At 41.8% G+C, this 18715-nt stretch overlaps 1 protein-coding gene across 1 annotated transcript in view; it reads right to left on the bottom strand.

Annotated features, from left to right (window-relative positions):
- Nucleotides 1-1419: 1419 nt before the first annotated feature.
- Nucleotides 1420-18715, bottom strand: part of ADGRG2 (adhesion G protein-coupled receptor G2) — a 142437-nt gene continuing 125141 nt past the window's right edge. Inside the window, exons 25-32 of the mRNA XM_066599835.1 lie at nucleotides 18527-18630; nucleotides 17341-17465; nucleotides 14907-15178; nucleotides 13946-14045; nucleotides 12809-13089; nucleotides 6630-6731; nucleotides 4527-4679; nucleotides 1420-3254 (exon numbers count right to left, since the gene is read on the bottom strand). Of these exons, the coding sequence (XP_066455932.1) occupies nucleotides 3088-3254; nucleotides 4527-4679; nucleotides 6630-6731; nucleotides 12809-13089; nucleotides 13946-14045; nucleotides 14907-15178; nucleotides 17341-17465; nucleotides 18527-18630 (1304 nt within the window). The 3' untranslated portion in view covers nucleotides 1420-3087. The remainder of the gene's footprint in view (nucleotides 3255-4526; nucleotides 4680-6629; nucleotides 6732-12808; nucleotides 13090-13945; nucleotides 14046-14906; nucleotides 15179-17340; nucleotides 17466-18526; nucleotides 18631-18715) is intronic.

Below are 18715 nucleotides of genomic sequence, written 5' to 3' on the forward strand. Positions count from 1 at the left end.
ATAATTTGTAGTCTGTTCTTTGTCCAGAGAAATAACAGGAGTGACATTCAGAATAAAAATATTTCATTTATGTTTACTGAACTATCAGCGCCTTTCATGTCTTTAATTGTCTATCAATAGTGATATCCAAGCAAGATGGCTGAACCTTCATAGGGAAAAATTGTAGTCTGACAACTAAAAAGCAATTAAAGCAACTGTTTAAATATATTTAGGAAAGGATACATGAAATGTAGAACACAAAGGCACTATACCGTGGTGTCACATATAATAATGCAGCTAACATCTGAAGACACTTCTGAATTACACCTCTTTCCCCAGTAGGTGTCCCTCCAGGATCAAGTCTCAATGATCATGTTGAAATGCTCAATCTGGTCTCATGATTCACAAGGCAGTTAAAGGCTATGTACATATTGTAACATAGTATGTAAGGCCGAAAAAAGGCATATGTCCATCCAGTTAAGGCTGTTATCAACCCCCCCCCCTTAACCCACACACAATCAATTTGGGGAAAAAATGGGGTAGATGCCAATCTTCCCCATTTAAGATTCTGGATCAATTTGCTGCTCTTATCAGCAGTGGGGGAAACAGAACCAGCAGCTACTCTGAGTGTGGATGGCAATATAGCTGTGTAGTATTGAGTGGGTGTAGTTATCACTAACTCCGAAGACTGTGTTTGTAATTCATAATCCGGGTTCCAGCTTACCGGTGACACACAAGCTGGTGGTGGCAGCGTGTATGTGCGTGGCATTGTAGAGCGCTGGAGTGCGTTAGAAGGGATCAGATGGTAATTTCAGCTTTCGTTTCACATACATGCAGATGCCGGGGAAAGCTGGGTACAAATCAGCCTGTATTCTAATGACTCCAAGCTTGCAATCCCGCTAGAGTGATCGATCGAGGCTCGGCCGTGACACATGGTCATAGCGGCAAGGCGCTCGGAATAGTTGATCTGTGACAAATCTGTGATAGAGGCGGGATCCTTGGAAGCCCCCCTCTCCCATCTGTGACAATGAGGTTTTCCAAATCCATGAGAAGTTAAACTCAATACAAAAAACAGATGAGTGCATCATTTATTTTTCTGCAGGAACTTTAGTAAGATATGTGTGTATTGATTATTCATGCACAAAGATTTCTACAGCCTTTAAATGACAACCCAGCTCTGCTATATTGGTACTTGTTAACCCCTTCAGTGGCAGGTTTATTATTACCATATTATGGCAGGGAAATCTCTGGGGCTTGCTGCGCTGAGTATACAGTAAAAATCCTGAAAGATTTCAGATGACAGCTCAGTGCTCTGCACATTTCAGCACTAGAGCTGTCCACGGAAATCTTCCGGGGTTTATCTGCATGGTCAGTGCAGCAAGCCCCAGAAATTTTCTGGGCGTGCCACTAAAGGGGTTAATGGAATATTAATCCAGACAGTTAAGTTAAATGATAATTTATTCAGCAGCAATAGAAAAACATATTCCATTTTGATAATTAAAAAAAAAAAATCATACTGATAGATATATGTACAGTTTGCTATTTTTTTTGAAACTCCAGCTGTCTTATCAATGTGGCAGTATACATCATTAAAAGGATTAGCGCCAAACACAACATGCATATTCATGTACAAGACCCTAACAAAATGTATACTAAACGATTCATGAGTTCTATGAGTTGCCTAAAACAAAAAGTATGTTTGATAAAATTGTAACTTACAAAACAGACCTTTTCTGTCTTATTCTTAAAAAATAAACAGGTATGAAAAACACTGTAAAAAAGACATAATATATAAATAAAATATTCTGGAAAGTGTCCTTTGATCCCCAATGTAACTTCCAGTATCCATCTGTTGCGTACCTTTATTAGGCTCAGATAAAGTATAGCTTTAAATGTGTCTGTAACAGACTAAAGGCCCATTTACATGGAGCGATGATCGCTCAAAAATCGCTAAAAATAGATCGTTTGAGCGATAATCGTTGTGTCTAAATGCGCGGCCATTGTGCACTTTTCGTGCACTGCTAGCGGATCATTTAATTCAGGTCAACCTAAAAATCGGCGTGCGGTCTTATCCGCAGTTCTCTGTGGGTAGTGCTGATAGCATTGTTTCCCATTGGAGAACAAAGGAGCTGAATGCAGCTAAGAGCCCTCCTGGTATTAACTGCATTCAGCTAAAGGCTTCATTTGCACGCTAATAAGCTATTAAGTAGCTGAGTAGCTATTTAATAGTTTATGTAAAATGATCGCTCAAAACTGTCACTCAAACTGTTGTTTGAGCGATCATTGCTTAGTGTAAATGGGCCTTAACCAGGTGATACCTGGATCTATATAGTTATAGAAGGCATCTTTTCCTAGTATGTGCAAAGCACTTTACATAGGTGTCATTGCTGTGTTATCTAAGCAGAGCTTACATGTACACATGTGGTAGGCCAAACTTCATTAATATGTGCAAATATGCAAAAAAGGCTTTATATTGTCTACAAACAACTTATTTAGTTAGAGACATGACTTATGCAATATAACATTTTTCATCGTACCAATATGTTTGGAGGCCGAACTCAAAATCAATGGCCCCTTTAATGATGTCCGTATTGACATCGTCTAAGAAGAATCTCAAGAAAATACAAAATTCAGTATCTGCGGCAGGGTTGTGTTACAGGACAAAAAAAGGGTTCCAGTTTGCTGTAGAAAGGTAATATAAGAGGAGATGACTACACACGACTAAAAAGTTACACGTTGTAAGCTTAAACTATGCATACATCTCACAGGCCAAGTCTTCATACGTACACTAATATTTAACAATATATAAATTAAATATATAAAAATACAGTAAGGAGTGGATAATGCACCAAACCAGGCATAAAACACTTTCCTGTGTCACTGTCCATTCAATCATACACCTCTCCGTTCTTGTCACTTAGCTAAGACCATTATACGTTTTATAGAGGAACTGCATCTTCTCTATCATGTGTTCTAGTTTCAGCCGTGCTTGATAGTCCAAGGCAGCTACGTTCAGTGGATTTTGAAATATACAAGCCGCTAGTATTCTCACATCTGTAGTGCAGGATTCCCAGTCAAGGCTTCATGCCAAATGAGCATAAGATCCAACTAGATCTGATCAATGAAATGCACGCTTCCCTTATTGGAAGTCCTTCTCAAAGAATTCTGTGGTACATCACCGTTCTTGGTGGATGGTCTTCCTGCAATTTGTTGAAGTGGCATCTCACCATTTTGCAGTTTGAAGGAGGCACCATTTCTCTCCTTAAAGGCATTACCTAAAAAAAAAAATATATATATATATATATATATATATGATTTGCAGCATTAGTAAATTAACAGTAAATGTAATACTTGAAAAAACAAGAATAAAAAAATCGCAAGTAGTACAAATTGTCAGCTTCTGTACGACACGGACAGTCTGCAGTTCAAGCCGCCCATTGGGAAGCATGGGCATCCGTACTAGAATTAAAGCATGCAGATTTGTTTTGAGGACCTTTTGGTCTGGAAAACAAATCGCAGCATGCTCCACTTCAGTGCTGTTCCCGCACGGACGGCTTCCATTGAAGTCAATGGAAGCCGTCCAATCTGTGACCCGTCCACAGCTGACACGGTGGACGGGCTGCGGATCCCGCAGGAAAGCAGGAGATTTAAGAAAATAAACCCGTACTGCGCATGTCCGCCGACAACCCGTGAGGACCAAGCACAGTAGAGCGAACCTGGAAGTAGCAAGGTCCACGCAACACCGCAGCCTGCAAGACACGTGTACATGGGGCTCACCGGGTACGGGCAGGGGCGGATTCTGTGCAGGATTCTCCATGCGGGATTTCCTGCACGGAATCCGACCCGCCGGTGGACATGAGGCATTAGGGTTGGCTCACATCAACACTAGGCGATGCGTTAGCTCTAAGGGACCATTATGAAAAGAGGAAAATGGCACCCACTGGCCAAATAGATCCATCTTATAATGGAACCGAACGGTGCTGAACAGACCCTATTATTTCCGGTATTTTTCCCTGTATTTTAATGTAAATCTGCCAAAAAGGTTCCAAACGGAAATCGCGTCGCTGATGTGAACAGGCTCTCAGTTTGTTTTTTAAAGCAGTTTTGCTATTACATTATTTGCAGTGGAAAAATGCAGGATTTGGTTTTAACATAAACGTGAAGGAGGTTTGTAGGAAGAGTTTGCCGAGTCTCTACTTCACAGCTGCAGCATATCGATGTGTCGCATGGTTCTTCTATGGTCTTGAAAACCACATGTAAAAACTGCAACACAACCACAGGCTTTACCTGAAGATTTGCTCCAGGGGGTTGCAGCACTTAATGAGCAGTGTGACCCTTGATTTCCCACCAGTGTGACCCTTCTGATTGGCATGAAGTTTTACAATGTGACAACCCCTGTAAGTCTACTTCAAAATCTAAAAAGTCAATAGGATGAAGTAAGTATGGTTGGGGTCGCATGCCCTGAAAAAACTTTGGGTCACACGAGCCGCCAACATTTTTAGTTCATAAACATTGCTAAGCCCAGAAAAAAAGCAAATAAAGCTCACCATTTCCATTGAGGTGCAGCGAGTGCTCATTGGAGACTAGTAATGTTGTAGAATTCGTATTACTGGACGACTGTATAGAGTTGCTGGAACTACTGGATACACCTTGCTTTGAAGTCTGCTTCCTTAGTTTGTTGGTAGCTGTTTTACTCCAATCTAAATGCAAAAAACACTATAGCTGAGTTATAAGTAAAAAATAAATGCACAACAAAAACACCCAACACCCCCTCAAAAGAGTAAGGACAGAGCAGAGGGTTCACTGTTTTCAGATGAGTTCGCTGATCTCAATAAACAACTCCAAGAGGCATTACCTAACCAAGACCTCGATGGCTCACGTTATGCCAACTCTCATTCCTGGCCAGGACTTTCAGGGCTGTTTCACGAACGTTTCTTTTGTCCTTGGGATCACAGTAGTCAACCCCCCATAGCAGCATATCTTAGCTGTGGACACAACCCCTTTAACTGGAGTCTAGCATCGTTGCCATGTAGTCACAGTCTATGCTGTACCTTTCGCTCACCCTATTAGTACGTATAGAAGGGATGACATTTCTGTGATTCCGTGGCTATATCCACAATGTGTCTGTGGCAAAATCCACATGTTACATGAGGAGTTATTTGGTGATCTTGCGGCAGATTAAGGCCCAATGCACACGGGCGGATTTTTGCTGCAGAATCCGCGGCGGACATCTGGCCCCGGATTCCACAGCAATGTCTGTCCATAGCATGCAATGTAAAATGATTCTTCCATGCACACGAGTGGAAACCACTTGTGATTTCCGCTCGCGGAGGAAGAATCGCAGCATGCTCTATTTTTGTGCAGGACTCGCATGGACAGGCTGAAATCACATGGACGGCTTCCATTGCAGTCAATGGAAGCCGTCCAACCCACTGTGATTCCGAAATGTCAATTTCGAAATTGTCGCAGATCCGCGCCATCGCCAACGCGGTATTCTCTGCATTGCGCATGTGCTTCGGCTGGCACATCCGTAGAACATAGGAGAAAATATCCAGACTGGTACGTGGGGATCACTGGCCGGCACAGAGTCGGATTCAGCTGTGGAATCGCACATGCAGAATCCAACCCAGCCGTGTGTATTCCGCCTTACAGTGGAATTCACCTCACTCATTGAATGGGCTGAAATCCACTGTGAAAATCCATAGCAGACAACTTACATGCTCTGGAATTAATATTTGCATCGCAGGTGAATTCTGCACTGATGTTTTCTGCACACAATTCTACATCCACAGGATTTATGTATTGTGCGGTCATACCCACGGGGGGCCTACCGTACCTCTCTGGGCCTCTGATTTTATACAGAAACAAACAGGTTTTTTTTCTTACAGATTCTGCATGAGCGGGACTTAAAAAATACTGTGTTATGGTCGAATCGAAAGCCACACCAGCAGCTAATCTCCCCTAGAAGCATAGCTCTATTGAACCAAGACATACCGAGTATCATACAGTGTAATACTGAGACTCTGCCATGTGTATGAGGCCTTATAAAGGATTACAGGGACCCTGTATGCATTTTTCTGTGCAAAGTGCTGTTTCTTGCATGGAAGTCAATAGCATGGAGGTGGCTGGACAGACGCCCACCGTCGATCACCCAGTGGCGTAACCTGGTGAATCATTTGCTTCCCTGTGAGAAAGTTCTATGAAAAGTTTGGGGTGTATGGTGTAACTCTCTGAACACGGTTCCAACACAACATGTATTCCAAAGTTCACACAATCAGATGAGAACTTCCCAGATTCAGGATTTGATTATCTTGAATACTAGGAGGTACATTGTGTATTCGTATGTGAGCATAAATCTCGTCTCAAGTTTTGCTCTTCAGGAAATACTTATGTTCAACTATACTTGATAATTGTAAGTGTGAAAGTTATTGACGTAACACTATGTAAAAGAATGCTGTCAAGTTATTCATATGCTTATGTTTCAATGAAAAGAGTTTTAAAAAAGAATGCCCAATCTCACAGCAAGCTCATGTCTTCCATCGGCAGTGTCCAGGAGTTATAAGAACGGATAGGTGTTACACGGTAACAGATATAATCTGACATCACAGTAGCGGTATATGTATGAGCAATGGTCAAATTCAGTTTATTACCAGAGTTTTCAGCCAGCCTTAGTTTTCCACAACAAAGATAGCGCCTCCACTGTTTGCGGGCATTCTCCTTTACTACACAGTAGAAGAAAAATATGAAGAAACCTGAAAAAGAAACATGTTATTTAATTCTCTTTATTTTCTCTTTGCTCATATAGCACCAACAGGCAGTGCTGTACATTTATTGTAATCACTGACAATAAAGCCATTCCGTATGTTTTTAGTTGCATTTGAGAGAGAAAGCTGAAGTACCAAAGAAGCAAGTAAAGGGAAGGCATACAAACTTCCTGAGCCACGGCGCTGCCATTACTATTTAGTTTGACAGAGAATCAAACACCAAAATGGCCACGGGGTACTGAAGTGAAGGTTAGTTTTAGGTAGATGCAATATTATCTTGAATAACCTATCAATCAAAATCAATGAAGGTTTACACCATTTCTTAACCTAACATCAATGCTTATATAACGTATGGAATCTTTGTTTGAATGTTCATCCTATCTGATCATCACTTTGGTCCAGGACGGATGTTTTTTTTTTAATCGGCTTATGCTTTATGGATTTTTGCCTTTGACATGATAAGTTAAGAGAGACTAAGTTCTAAGATTTATCCCTCCCCCTTCCTTTCAATTACATCCTTGTCTTCCTTCCCAGGATGAACTTGATGAGATGTGTTTTTTTCAACGGTGTCATGTAAAAATAAATGTTGTCTTTTCTCATTTGTAGCAGATAGAACAATCCTGGATATTTACTCTATAGTTTAATTAGCAGGAACAGACAACAAAAGGGTGCTGCAGTAAACAATGCCCTTCACAATTTCCCCTGAAATTGAGATTTCCCTGCATAGCTCCCATGTTGGGTGAGGTGCAACACATGTTTCTAACACTATGCAGAAGGGAGCTCTAATATCAGAGCTCTCTTCTGCATATGTGTATTACACTATGCAGAAGAGAGATCCAATGTTAACAGAGATTTATTCACAGCAGACTGATAAAATAATCCCATTGTTTACTGCAGAAATCACAGTGGTATTCCAAATCTATATAGTCATAGAAATGCCCTTCACAGATATAGATTAAAATTAAAATTAATAACTTTTATTCACAACTGGTTAAAATTAGGGCCACATAAATCATATAACAAACACAAACAAACGTGGACTGACAACATGGATCGTACTATGTGACTCAGTGACCAGATGGAATGAGGGTCTCAATTCCCCTCGAGTATCCAGTCGGGTTAACCCCTATTGACAAAATTAGGGGACTGGGTCACTGGTTTGTAGCGGTACGTCACAATAAGAAGGATGGTCAGAAGGTATCAGGTTTCCAGTCTAGGATAATAATTCATAGCTGGAGACCCATCGACCATTTCTATCGCTACTTTCAATAAGGATCATATGGTTAATCAGAGGTGTGTCTTACACCATACTAGATAGACAATCACTTCTTCAGGATCGCCCTAAAAATGGCCCTGCTCCTGAAGAACCGCCCCAGACAGGGACGGAGAAACGCGTTGAGCCAATATCCTATCCCTAAAAGAATTGAAAGAGCCAATATCTTATTCTGAAAAAGAGCTAATATCCTATTCCTAAAGGAATTGAACTACGAAGAGCCACTGAAGTGATCGCTTACCTTTGGAGTGATTATCCCGCTCCTTAAGACTTATGAATGTTTGAGCGATCACTGAGTGACTATTCGAAATACGTACACTAATACTTGAGCAGTCACTCACTGTGTGAACCGAATATACAACTCTGAGTCAATACCTTAAAAAGAGCTGGAACGTTGAAAGACACTCGAGTAGTCACCTACCTGCGGAGTAATTACCTCACTCCCAAACATTAAAAGACTTCAGAATGTTTGAGTGATTACTGAGTGACTACTCGGCCATTAACGTTGGAACACTTACACTAATATCTGAGTGATTACCCACTGTGTGGAACAATTCCCCTATCGTCAACGTTGAAATACACAAACCCTGAGTGACTGTCTATCTAGTATGGTGTAACACACACCTCTGATTAACCATATGATCCTTATTGAAAGTAGCGATAGAAATGGTCGATGGGTCTCCAGCTATGAATTATTATCCTAGACTGGAAACCTGATACCTTCTGACCATCCTTCTTATTGTGACGTACCGCTACAAACCAGTGACCCAGTCCCCTAATTTTGTCAATAGGGGTTAACCCGACTGGATACTCGAGGGGAATTGAGACCCTCATTCCATCCGGTCACTGAGTCACATAGTACGATCCGTGTTGTCAGTCCACGTTTGTTTGTGTTTGTTATATGATTTATGTGGCCCTAATTTTAACCAGTTGTGAATAAAAGTTATTAATTTTAATTTTAATCTATATCTGTGAAGGGCATTTCTATGACTATATAGATTTGGAATACCACTGTGATTTCTGCAGTAAACAATGGGATTATTTTATCAGTCTGCTGTGAACAAATCTCTGTTAACATTGGATCTCTCTTCTGCATAGTGTAATACACATATGCAGAAGAGAGCTCTGATATTAGAGCTCCCTTCTGCATAGTGTTAGAAACATGTGTTGCACCTCACCCAACATGGGAGCTATGCAGGGAAATCTCAATTTCAGAGGAAATCTCAATTTCTGGCGAAATCCGACACTGGATTGGAAAGGGTTAATATATAACCTAATCACCTTTCATTATAATGGAACTGAAACATCTTCTGAAGAAGTTGGCACAACTGGACAGCGACATTTTTTTTCTAACCAGATGCAAGAAGGAACATCTAATTCCCAAAGGACTCTGCTTAAAGAACCCAACTCTACACACTTACAACACTCGTTATGCAGAACGTCTTTGCTACAGGACTTCTGAGAGACTGTGGAATCACATTATCCATGTCTTCTACAGCAATAAGAATAAGGCCCTTGTGGACATACAAACTTTAAGAAATACACTTACAGAGGACGTGTACCTGGAAATGCAACACTTTTATACAACACTACGATGCTGCCTTATTCAGAACAAGGAAAAGAAACTCCAGAGACTTCGACTCAAAGCAGGCCTGTACCCAAACACGGATCAGGAGCACCCCGAGTCTGGCAGGAGGGAACAGAACCCCCAACGGGACACGGACAAAGGTAAAGTCAGCTGTGTTATCAATCTGTCATCTCACAACCCCAGTAAGGTGGAGCTCAGTGTCCTCTCCAGGGGACTTTTATTCTGTCCCACTAAAATGCTTGACAAAACAGAACTTTGTAGTGACATGGAGGAATATTTCAGAAGACTTAGACTGAAAGAATTCTTTCATGATAAAGAGGACACAGGACTTTCAAGCACACAAACACAGGAGAAACTTGGGGTCAAAAAGAAGTCTGATTGGACGCCCCCTCCTGGTCGGAATCCCACTTTGGACAAATACATAGACTCCTTTAGACATGCGGTGCAATCCACTATACTGGACAAGCATGGAAGTGAAACATTTAATATCAATATGCAGGAAAGAAGGGCCATTCGTGCACTTAAGAGCAACAAGGAAATCACCATTAAGCCTGCAGATAAGGGTGGTGCTATAGTCCTCATGAATACATCGGACTACAAGAAAGAAGCAAACAGACAGCTGACGGACACCAGATACTACACCAAACTGAATCAAGACCTGACTCAGAAATATGTCAGGGAATTGAGAAGGGTCATGAGAAGCCTGTCTGTGGGCTCCACAAAACTTCTTGGCTTGATACCGGAGAACCCCAAGGTTGGAACATTCTACATGCTTCCAAAACTACACAAAGCTGGCAACCCAGGAAGGCCGATTATCTTAGGTGTGGGTACCCTCACTGAAGGAATCTCAGGATGGGTGGAAGGCATCCTCAAACCACTGGTGAGAAACACAACCAGCTACTTGCAAGACACCACAGACCTACTGAACAACCTGTCAACCGTAGGTCCCCCCCCCCCCCAATGGCGCCATTCTGGCCACTATGGATGTGGAATCCTTGTATTCCAACATTCTACACGAGGATGGACTGACTGCCTGCCAGGTGCACCTTGAGGCCAATGGGGTCGCCTCTGATGCAGTGCTACAACTCACAAGATTCATTCTCACACACAATTATTTCTCCTTTGGCAAAGAGATATTCCTGCAACTCACGGGGACTGCCATGGGCAGTAAAATGGCACCGCAATATGCCAACCTTTTTATGGCAAAACTGGAGAGTGACTTTCTGGCCTCCTGCCCCAGCAAACCATTGGCCTACTTCCGCTACATTGATGACATCATGATCATCTGGACCCACACCAAACAAGAACTAATAAAATTCCATGAAAGATTCAATGCATTCCACCCCACCATAAACCTGACATGAAGCTACTCGCATATAGAAATCAACTTTTTGGACACCAACATAAAGATTTTAAACAACTCAATACAGACATCCCTGTACCGAAGATCTATTGATCGACCCACATACCTCAGATGGAACAGCTTTCACTCTAAACACATCAAAAAGGCCATTGTTTACAGCCAGGCCATCAGGTATAACCGGATCTGCTCCAACCCAACAGACAGAGAGGAACATTTGTACCATCTTAAAAGGACATTTATAAATCAGGGCTACCATCCCACCTCAATTGATGACCAAATTACCAGAGCCACCAGGATACCCAGGAATCAACTACTTCAATACAAGGAGAAGGAAAGAAACAATCGTGTGCCTCTAGTAGTGACCTACAATTCACAGCTAGAGATACTAAGTAAAACTGCAAGAAAATTCCACCATACCCTACACAAGGATGACCGTCTGAAAACCATATTCCTGGACCCTCCGCTTCTGTGTTACAGGCAACCTCCTAACTTGAGGAACTTTATAATCAGGAGTGCATTACCCTCTGACACACAAAAAGGAACTTATCCCTGTAATGTAAGAATCTGTAAGACCTGCTCACATATACTGACTGCGGACAGGATACGGATCCCCAACACACAGCAGGACTATAAGATCCCAGGGACATTCACATGTTCCTTGTCCAATGTTGTGTACCTGATCATGTGCAGTAAATGCCCTGTTGGGGGTCTTTATGTTGGAGAAACAGGACAGAAATTGAAAGCAAGGATGCGATCTCATCGCCACACGATTAAACACAGAAAAAGAGAATTGCCTGTGGCTGAGCACTTCTCTAACCATGGACATAACATAGGGGATATGAGAGTTTTGATATTGAAGGGTGGTTTCAAGTCACAAAACCACAGAAGAATTTGGGAATATAAATTGATAACAACCTTTGACACGCTGAATACTGGGTTAAATTATTTTCCAGGATTTATGCGTGAATGGGAAGTGTGAGACATTTATTGCACTGATAAGACCCCCATCAACAGTAATTCAGGGACCATAAACTTTCACTCCCTTATCAGTGTTTAGCTAAAAATGTTTGCGTACCTCTTGTAAGTCTAGCCTGCCCGACCCCACCCCCCACCCCAACAGTAATTCAGGGACCATAAACTTTCACTCCCTATCAGTGTTTAGTTAAAAATGTCAGTGTACCTCTTGAAGCATTTCTAGCCTGCTGACCTCCCCCCCCCAACAGTAATTTAGGGACCATAAAACTTTCACTCCGCTATCAGTGCCTAGACAAAAAAAGTTTGTTTGCTGTTGCAGAATTCCTTTTAAGTGTGAACCAATCCCATCCATATCTGTGCCTTGTCATAAGTATGTATGTTATAAGTGTGTATAAATATCCATGCCTCTTCAGATCCAATCCATAAGCCTGAAGAAGAACCCTGCGTTGGTTCGCAAGCTCGCTATTATTACATCATGTATTTTTGTTAGCCATTAAAAGGTATCATAACTACAAGATTACGTGGTTTCTCTTGCTGGGAACAATCACATATTTCATTATATGTATCACTGTACAAAGAGACAGTAGAGACAAAAAAAATAGTGCCTCTACTGCATACATAACCACACTCCCTTTCATGACGGCAGCAACAATACATACTTCTTGGGGCTACGGAGGCATTCAAATGACAAAAAGCAGCAGCGCTTAGTCTATGATCCCTCAATAGAAATCCAAAAGGTAATAGGACTGCTGTGTAACCCTATTGTTTAGGGGGGTTACAGAGGTAACCAAAAAACAAACATTCTATAGGTGAAAATACTGGATAATTTCACCATGTCAGACATTCGAAAACGCGTCGGGGCCAACCTTGTAAGCTGTTGAAGATAGTAAACAGGTACATGATGGCTGTTCTTCCAGGACCGAATGAGAAGAAGCCCAAGCCCCATGTGATGCCCAGTAGAAAAGTGATTCCAGCCACACTGCGCATGTCTTGGAAGGTGGTCTTCCTCTGATAGCCCAGCTGTTTCTGCTTCTTGATGCGACACAGCTGTATAAGGACCACAACAAACATGCTGACGTTCAGCAGGAATATTACACCGAAGTATCCAACTACTGTGATCCAGAATACAATGTCATCCACCCAGCAGCTGGAAAGGAGGAAAAATGGGAGAGTGAATCACTAAGTACACAGAAATAAGAGACTTCTGAACAAAGAAGCACATTTACAGATCAAAATACAAACCGCAAGTTACAGTCACCGGGTCCAGAGGTTTATCAGTGCAAAGCAACGCACAATATGACTGCTGGCCAATGTATATTGTAACACAGAGGCGTAACCTGAGGATCCTGGGCCCCAATGCAAAACCTGTAACAGGGCCCCCAACTATATTGCTTTATTCATAGTACTGGGCTTACTGTATGGAGAAGATGGGACTTATGGGCCCCCTAAGGCTCCTGGGCCTGGGTGCAACCGCATCCCCTATACTTACGCCCCTGTTGTAACAATTGCCTACCATTTCATCATCTATCATCCAGTTTAGACATTTTTGCCTGCTCTTTTTATTTGCACATTTGATACTGCAGGAATTGGCTTATTTATAAATGATCCTTTTCTATGAGGACACCTTCACATGTGGCAGTCATTTTCGGCACTACAGTAATTTACCCGCCAGATGTTAAAATGTAGTGAATAGATTTCATTGAAGTATCATTCACACAAAGTTCTTAATCACGCACTTTTTGGTGTTTTTTGAAAGCATTTGAGGTATTTGTGGCCCCTACCATAGTTTCTGCAAATGCAATGAAAGTTGCAAGTACAACTTTACTACTATTGTGGCTATAGACTTTGTTTCAAGAAAAATGTCCATAGAACTGCATTCTTTATAAAACTGTAAAAAACATCAATGCATGCAGTTTTTGCGGTGAGGCAGTAGAGCAGCTCACTGCCACCCCCCACCCCCCGCCCACCATTAACCAAATTAAGTCATGTTTATCTCAACTTACAAATAATCTACTGATCCATTTGGATATATTCCACTTTTTTTGAGAAAATACGAGTCTTTCTTAATTGCAAGTATAATTGCCACGACCACAGCAGGAGCTCCTGTGAGGAGACAAAAGTAAGAGAAATTGTAAATGTTAGAAGAAAAGTAGTTTGCTCCCCTCTCAAATGCTACAAAAATGAAAAACTACGGTAGATATGCAGAATGCTTCTTTTAAAGGGCTTGTCCTGCTTCTAGCTGTTGTGCAGCAGGAAACAAACAGCTCCGTAGATTGTGCAATGTCTCAGGTTGGTACTGTATTGTATTGAAGTGAAGCCTGCAGTACCAACGCAGGCCACTGTGCAATGTACAGAGCTGTATACTTCCTGTAGCAAAGCAGCTAGAAGGGAGACAACCCCTTTAAGGAAAAGATCCAAAAGTACAACAAGGCACATAGTAGAGATTTTAAAGTTGATTTGTCACTATAATTATGGTCTCTGGTCCTTTTAAGCAATGCATTCAGATAAAGCAGACCTGCATAGACAGATCTGCTTTACACTCCCCAACCTTTACAGCTATCTAACAGACTATAATCAGTTTTACAATACTCTTTAGGGCTCATACACAGCCATAGCAAGGCTTTAATTGGGCTTCCACAGAGGAGCATGAGGCCTCTACTATACCACAGATGAATATGGAGGATTCCATATGAATCCTATAGAATGAATATTGTGGCTTGCTCCAATAGTGTCTGTGTGTAAGGAGGTACTCTCCTATAGAATCACTACAGACTTCCGTAGTAAGATTTTCCATTTCTTTCTATCGCGCTATTGCTGTGGTCCAGAGGAATACAATGATTGGCATGTAACTCGGCGTATTCCTTTGGACTACCACAGTCACGTAATACAAATAGATCATGTCTACAGTACAGTAGCGCCAGGTTTAGCATCCATAACTACAAAAGCATGCTAAATAATACATACCCCATCCAATAATGCAGAACTTTAAGATGTATTTTCTCACATAAGTATTAAAGACCTTCACAAGAGACAGATACATGTGGAAAGCTTCAAGGCCCATCCAGGTAATAGATACCAAAACAAAATAATGCAGAAATGCAGCAACGGAGATACAGAGTCCAGGGATGTCATTATACAGCGCAATCCACGGATTCAGAAGGAACGTGAGGTTCAGGCAAACCAGGGCAGCACAAAGCTGAATTAGGATTTTAGATGGGTAATCCCTACGGATTTTCCTAAAAACAGATAAAAAGTGAGCAAATTACTTTTACCATTCAGCATATTTTACTATTTATCATTCTAATTACTAAAGCAAATAAGGTTTTACAAATAATAATGCTAATCACCTATGAGGGTCATCGTAAAAAACAAAGAGCATCTCCCCAGAAGAACTGGCAAGCAAGAACATTTCAGGCCATTGATTTGAATAGGTGCTATGTAGTACACTGCGGTGAAGGTGTGGTTAATCTATAGTTTATTGGTTTTCCTGTAGATTATAGTCAATTGCTGCAGATCCCAGTAGTGGGACACAGCAGTCAGGTTATTTTCAGGGGACTGTTCCAATACACTCATTGTAAAAAAAAATCAAGAAGTTGTTGGAATGGAATCAAACTTTCTCTGTGATTGTAATGTTGATATAAGTAAGTGATTACAATATCAGAGCAAAAGGAGAATTTATTGTGGAAAACTGGACACTTGAATGGAGGCTCTAGTACCCTGTTGTACCGCCTCTAGCTTGGATACAAGATGTGATACAGGCAGGCATGGAGGCTCTAGTACCTTGTTGTACCGCATCTAGCTTGGATACAAGATGTGATACGGGCGGGCATGGAGGCTCTAGTACCCTGTTGTACCGCATCTAGCTTGGATACAAGATGTGATACGGGCGGGCGTGGAGGCTCTAGTACCCCAGTGTACCGCCTCTAGTTTGGATACAAGATGTGATACGGGCGGGCATGGAGTCATTGTCCCTTACACCACTACTAGGGGTGACCAGCTGTTGTATGTAATGGCCACTCATACCATCACACCAGCAGTGGTGGCAGTGTGCCACTTCACAGCAATGGCAGGATTGAGGTGCTCACCTCTAGGTTTCCAGACCTAAACATGGCCATTATCAGTGCCCAAACTAAACCTGGATTTGTGGCTGAAGACACCCCGATTCCACTCCATAGCAGTCCAGTTTCGACAAACAGAGGCGACAGTGTGTATGTGTCAAAGTCAGTACGCATAATGGGCGCCCTGAGACCAAATGTCCCTGAACTAAGTGCCTGGAAATGGTTCTGACACAGGGGCCTGTAACGATAGTGCTGCCTATCTCTGGATAACAGACAACAAAATTGTTGGAACTGCTCGTTGTTATCAGATAATCAGACGATCATCTCTACTGGTAGACCATCGAGGGTGTCCTAAGCCCGATAGCCCAGTGTGTGTGCCCTCACACATCCACTGGTGCCAACACCTCCTAACCGCCTTGTCAGATAAGCCCTGGTAGCAGACAATTTGTCGATATGATCATCCAGCTTCACACATTCTAATAATACTCCCTATCTAAAACTCTTAACTGAGCGAAATCTCTCTGATTGTGTCGTAGAGACGTCTATTGGTCAACAAGCTCTACACAAGCAGAAGAAAAGGTCACTACATACAAGGAGCCTCTGAGAGCCTTTTTATAGGTTGAGGGTGGAACCATTTTAGGGCCTCAGGTGACAAGACCGTTCATGTAATCACCACAATACTAATCGTTTATATATCTGCCTGAGATGGAACTGCATGATGAGATTTGCAGCAAAACAATAACTTCTTTTAGAGGCTTGATTTTTTATTGAGAGTGAGTGTAGAATGGGATTTTCCAAGGTGGACAACCGATTTAACATAAAGGGATAAAGTCATGAGTGGGGCCATACGGTTATTCAGATAGAACAGATTTAGGTAACAGAAATTGACACCTTCAACAGAAGGTATGTGCCACTGATATCACCTGTATACTGTCAAAAAGACTTAAGGGATGATTTGATAAGTTGATAGCTTGTGTGCTTTAAAAGACGCCGGTGATCAGGTTATTTGATTTCCTTGCAGTTACTCTCACTTATTACATATTTTGCTGGAGTGACAGATGTTGAAGATAGAATTGCATATAATGTAACATCCTAGTATAGAAGTGCAGATTCTCTTTATATTATATTTATAGATCACGTATTTAATGCACAAGCCTTGTTGATGTCTTCCCTTTCACAAGCACTATGAACTGGTTATGATTAAACCGCAACAATCATAGGACTGCTCCAATTATGTAGTTCTATGGGATAGAAAATCTACCACGTATGCTTGGAGAAGGCATGGAGACCGCAAGACACAGTCAGGTTATGTAATAATAGACAGGTACATTGTTACATACTCAAATGCTATGTAGGTAATGAGAGTCACAGAGAGGAATATTGCAGACAGTCCACATCCAATATATGTGATAAAGGTCAAAACCAGCAGATCTTCAGGATTTATTGGCTCATTCGGTGATACATTCTAAAAGACAATAGAAACGAAAAAAAACCCAAAAAACATTAATATGAGCAATATATTTAGCCCATGTCTGTATCTTAATAATACAGGGCGGGCCACAGAAAAGTAGCCCACCACTGATCATGGCACCACATTCCTTGAAGGAGGTCGCAGCCCTTTCATTTGACCTCAACAATACAAGAAATGAAAGCTGCGCTGTGATTGGCTGCGATGAACAACAAAGACAGATTTTCCTTTAGACAGCTTTCATAAATCTGCCCCCTGCTGCTCTTCCTGCAACAGTAAATAGTTATTGTGGAAGGGTATGTGAAAAGCAGACCAATTAAGGAGACGCAAGAGACCTTTGCTGACAAGTATCCAGGTACAAGACCACCTGCTAAATGTTGTAGTCAGAACCTGGTTCAGAAGTTATACCAAAGCAGGTGTATCGCAAACATGAAAGAAATCGAGGTCTCCATATGTTAATTGAGACGCGGGCGCCCATGCTCGAATTGCGCAAATCAAATCCACCCGTGGACATTGGGATTTTTCTATCTCGTACTGGTGCTGCGAGAGAATTACTTATGTAAATTACCTCATCGAAAATAATGGGTTCTTTTCAAATGTGATTTCTGTACAACCTACAAAGCACAGACATCACGCGTGAAAATCACCTGCACTAATGCAGCCTTATGGCCCTTTTACGCAGGACGATGATCGTTCAGAATCCTGCGGGCACGCGGGTATCTGAACGATTCTGAATGATAATTGTCTGGTGTAAACGCATGCAGCGACTAAACAACTGGGCAAGAATTGTTCAGTCGTTCAGTTTGCACATGCAGACATGCCACTTCTGAACGACTGTCTACTTACAGTGAATGCAGGCCCGCTCCGCCACCATTTCAGCAGTACTGTAAGCGATGCCAGTGATACAAGAGCGAGCACCACTAGGATGAGTATCGGGCATCATTTGCCCAACAGCTCATGTCGAGTCAAAGGACCATTAGTGACAGATTCACTGTAATGTAATCAGATGATGACATTAAATGAGGGTGTTATATCCGCAGATAGCATCATTTCCTTACCATCAATATTGCAAAGCTGGTTAGATGATTACATTTACAGACTGCTTCACTTTGTGTTCTCTTAGCAACTAAGCAGCCATCCGCTGACCAGCCGCCGCTTCCATCTGTCAAGCAAAGAGGAGTTATTATTTAAACTGACATGTAGATCTACTTCCGGTCCTCAGTAATAGCCAAGGTGATGCGCTAGGT

Source organism: Eleutherodactylus coqui, chromosome 4, assembly GCF_035609145.1.
Source record: "Eleutherodactylus coqui strain aEleCoq1 chromosome 4, aEleCoq1.hap1, whole genome shotgun sequence".
NCBI lineage: Eukaryota > Metazoa > Chordata > Amphibia > Anura > Eleutherodactylidae > Eleutherodactylus > Eleutherodactylus coqui.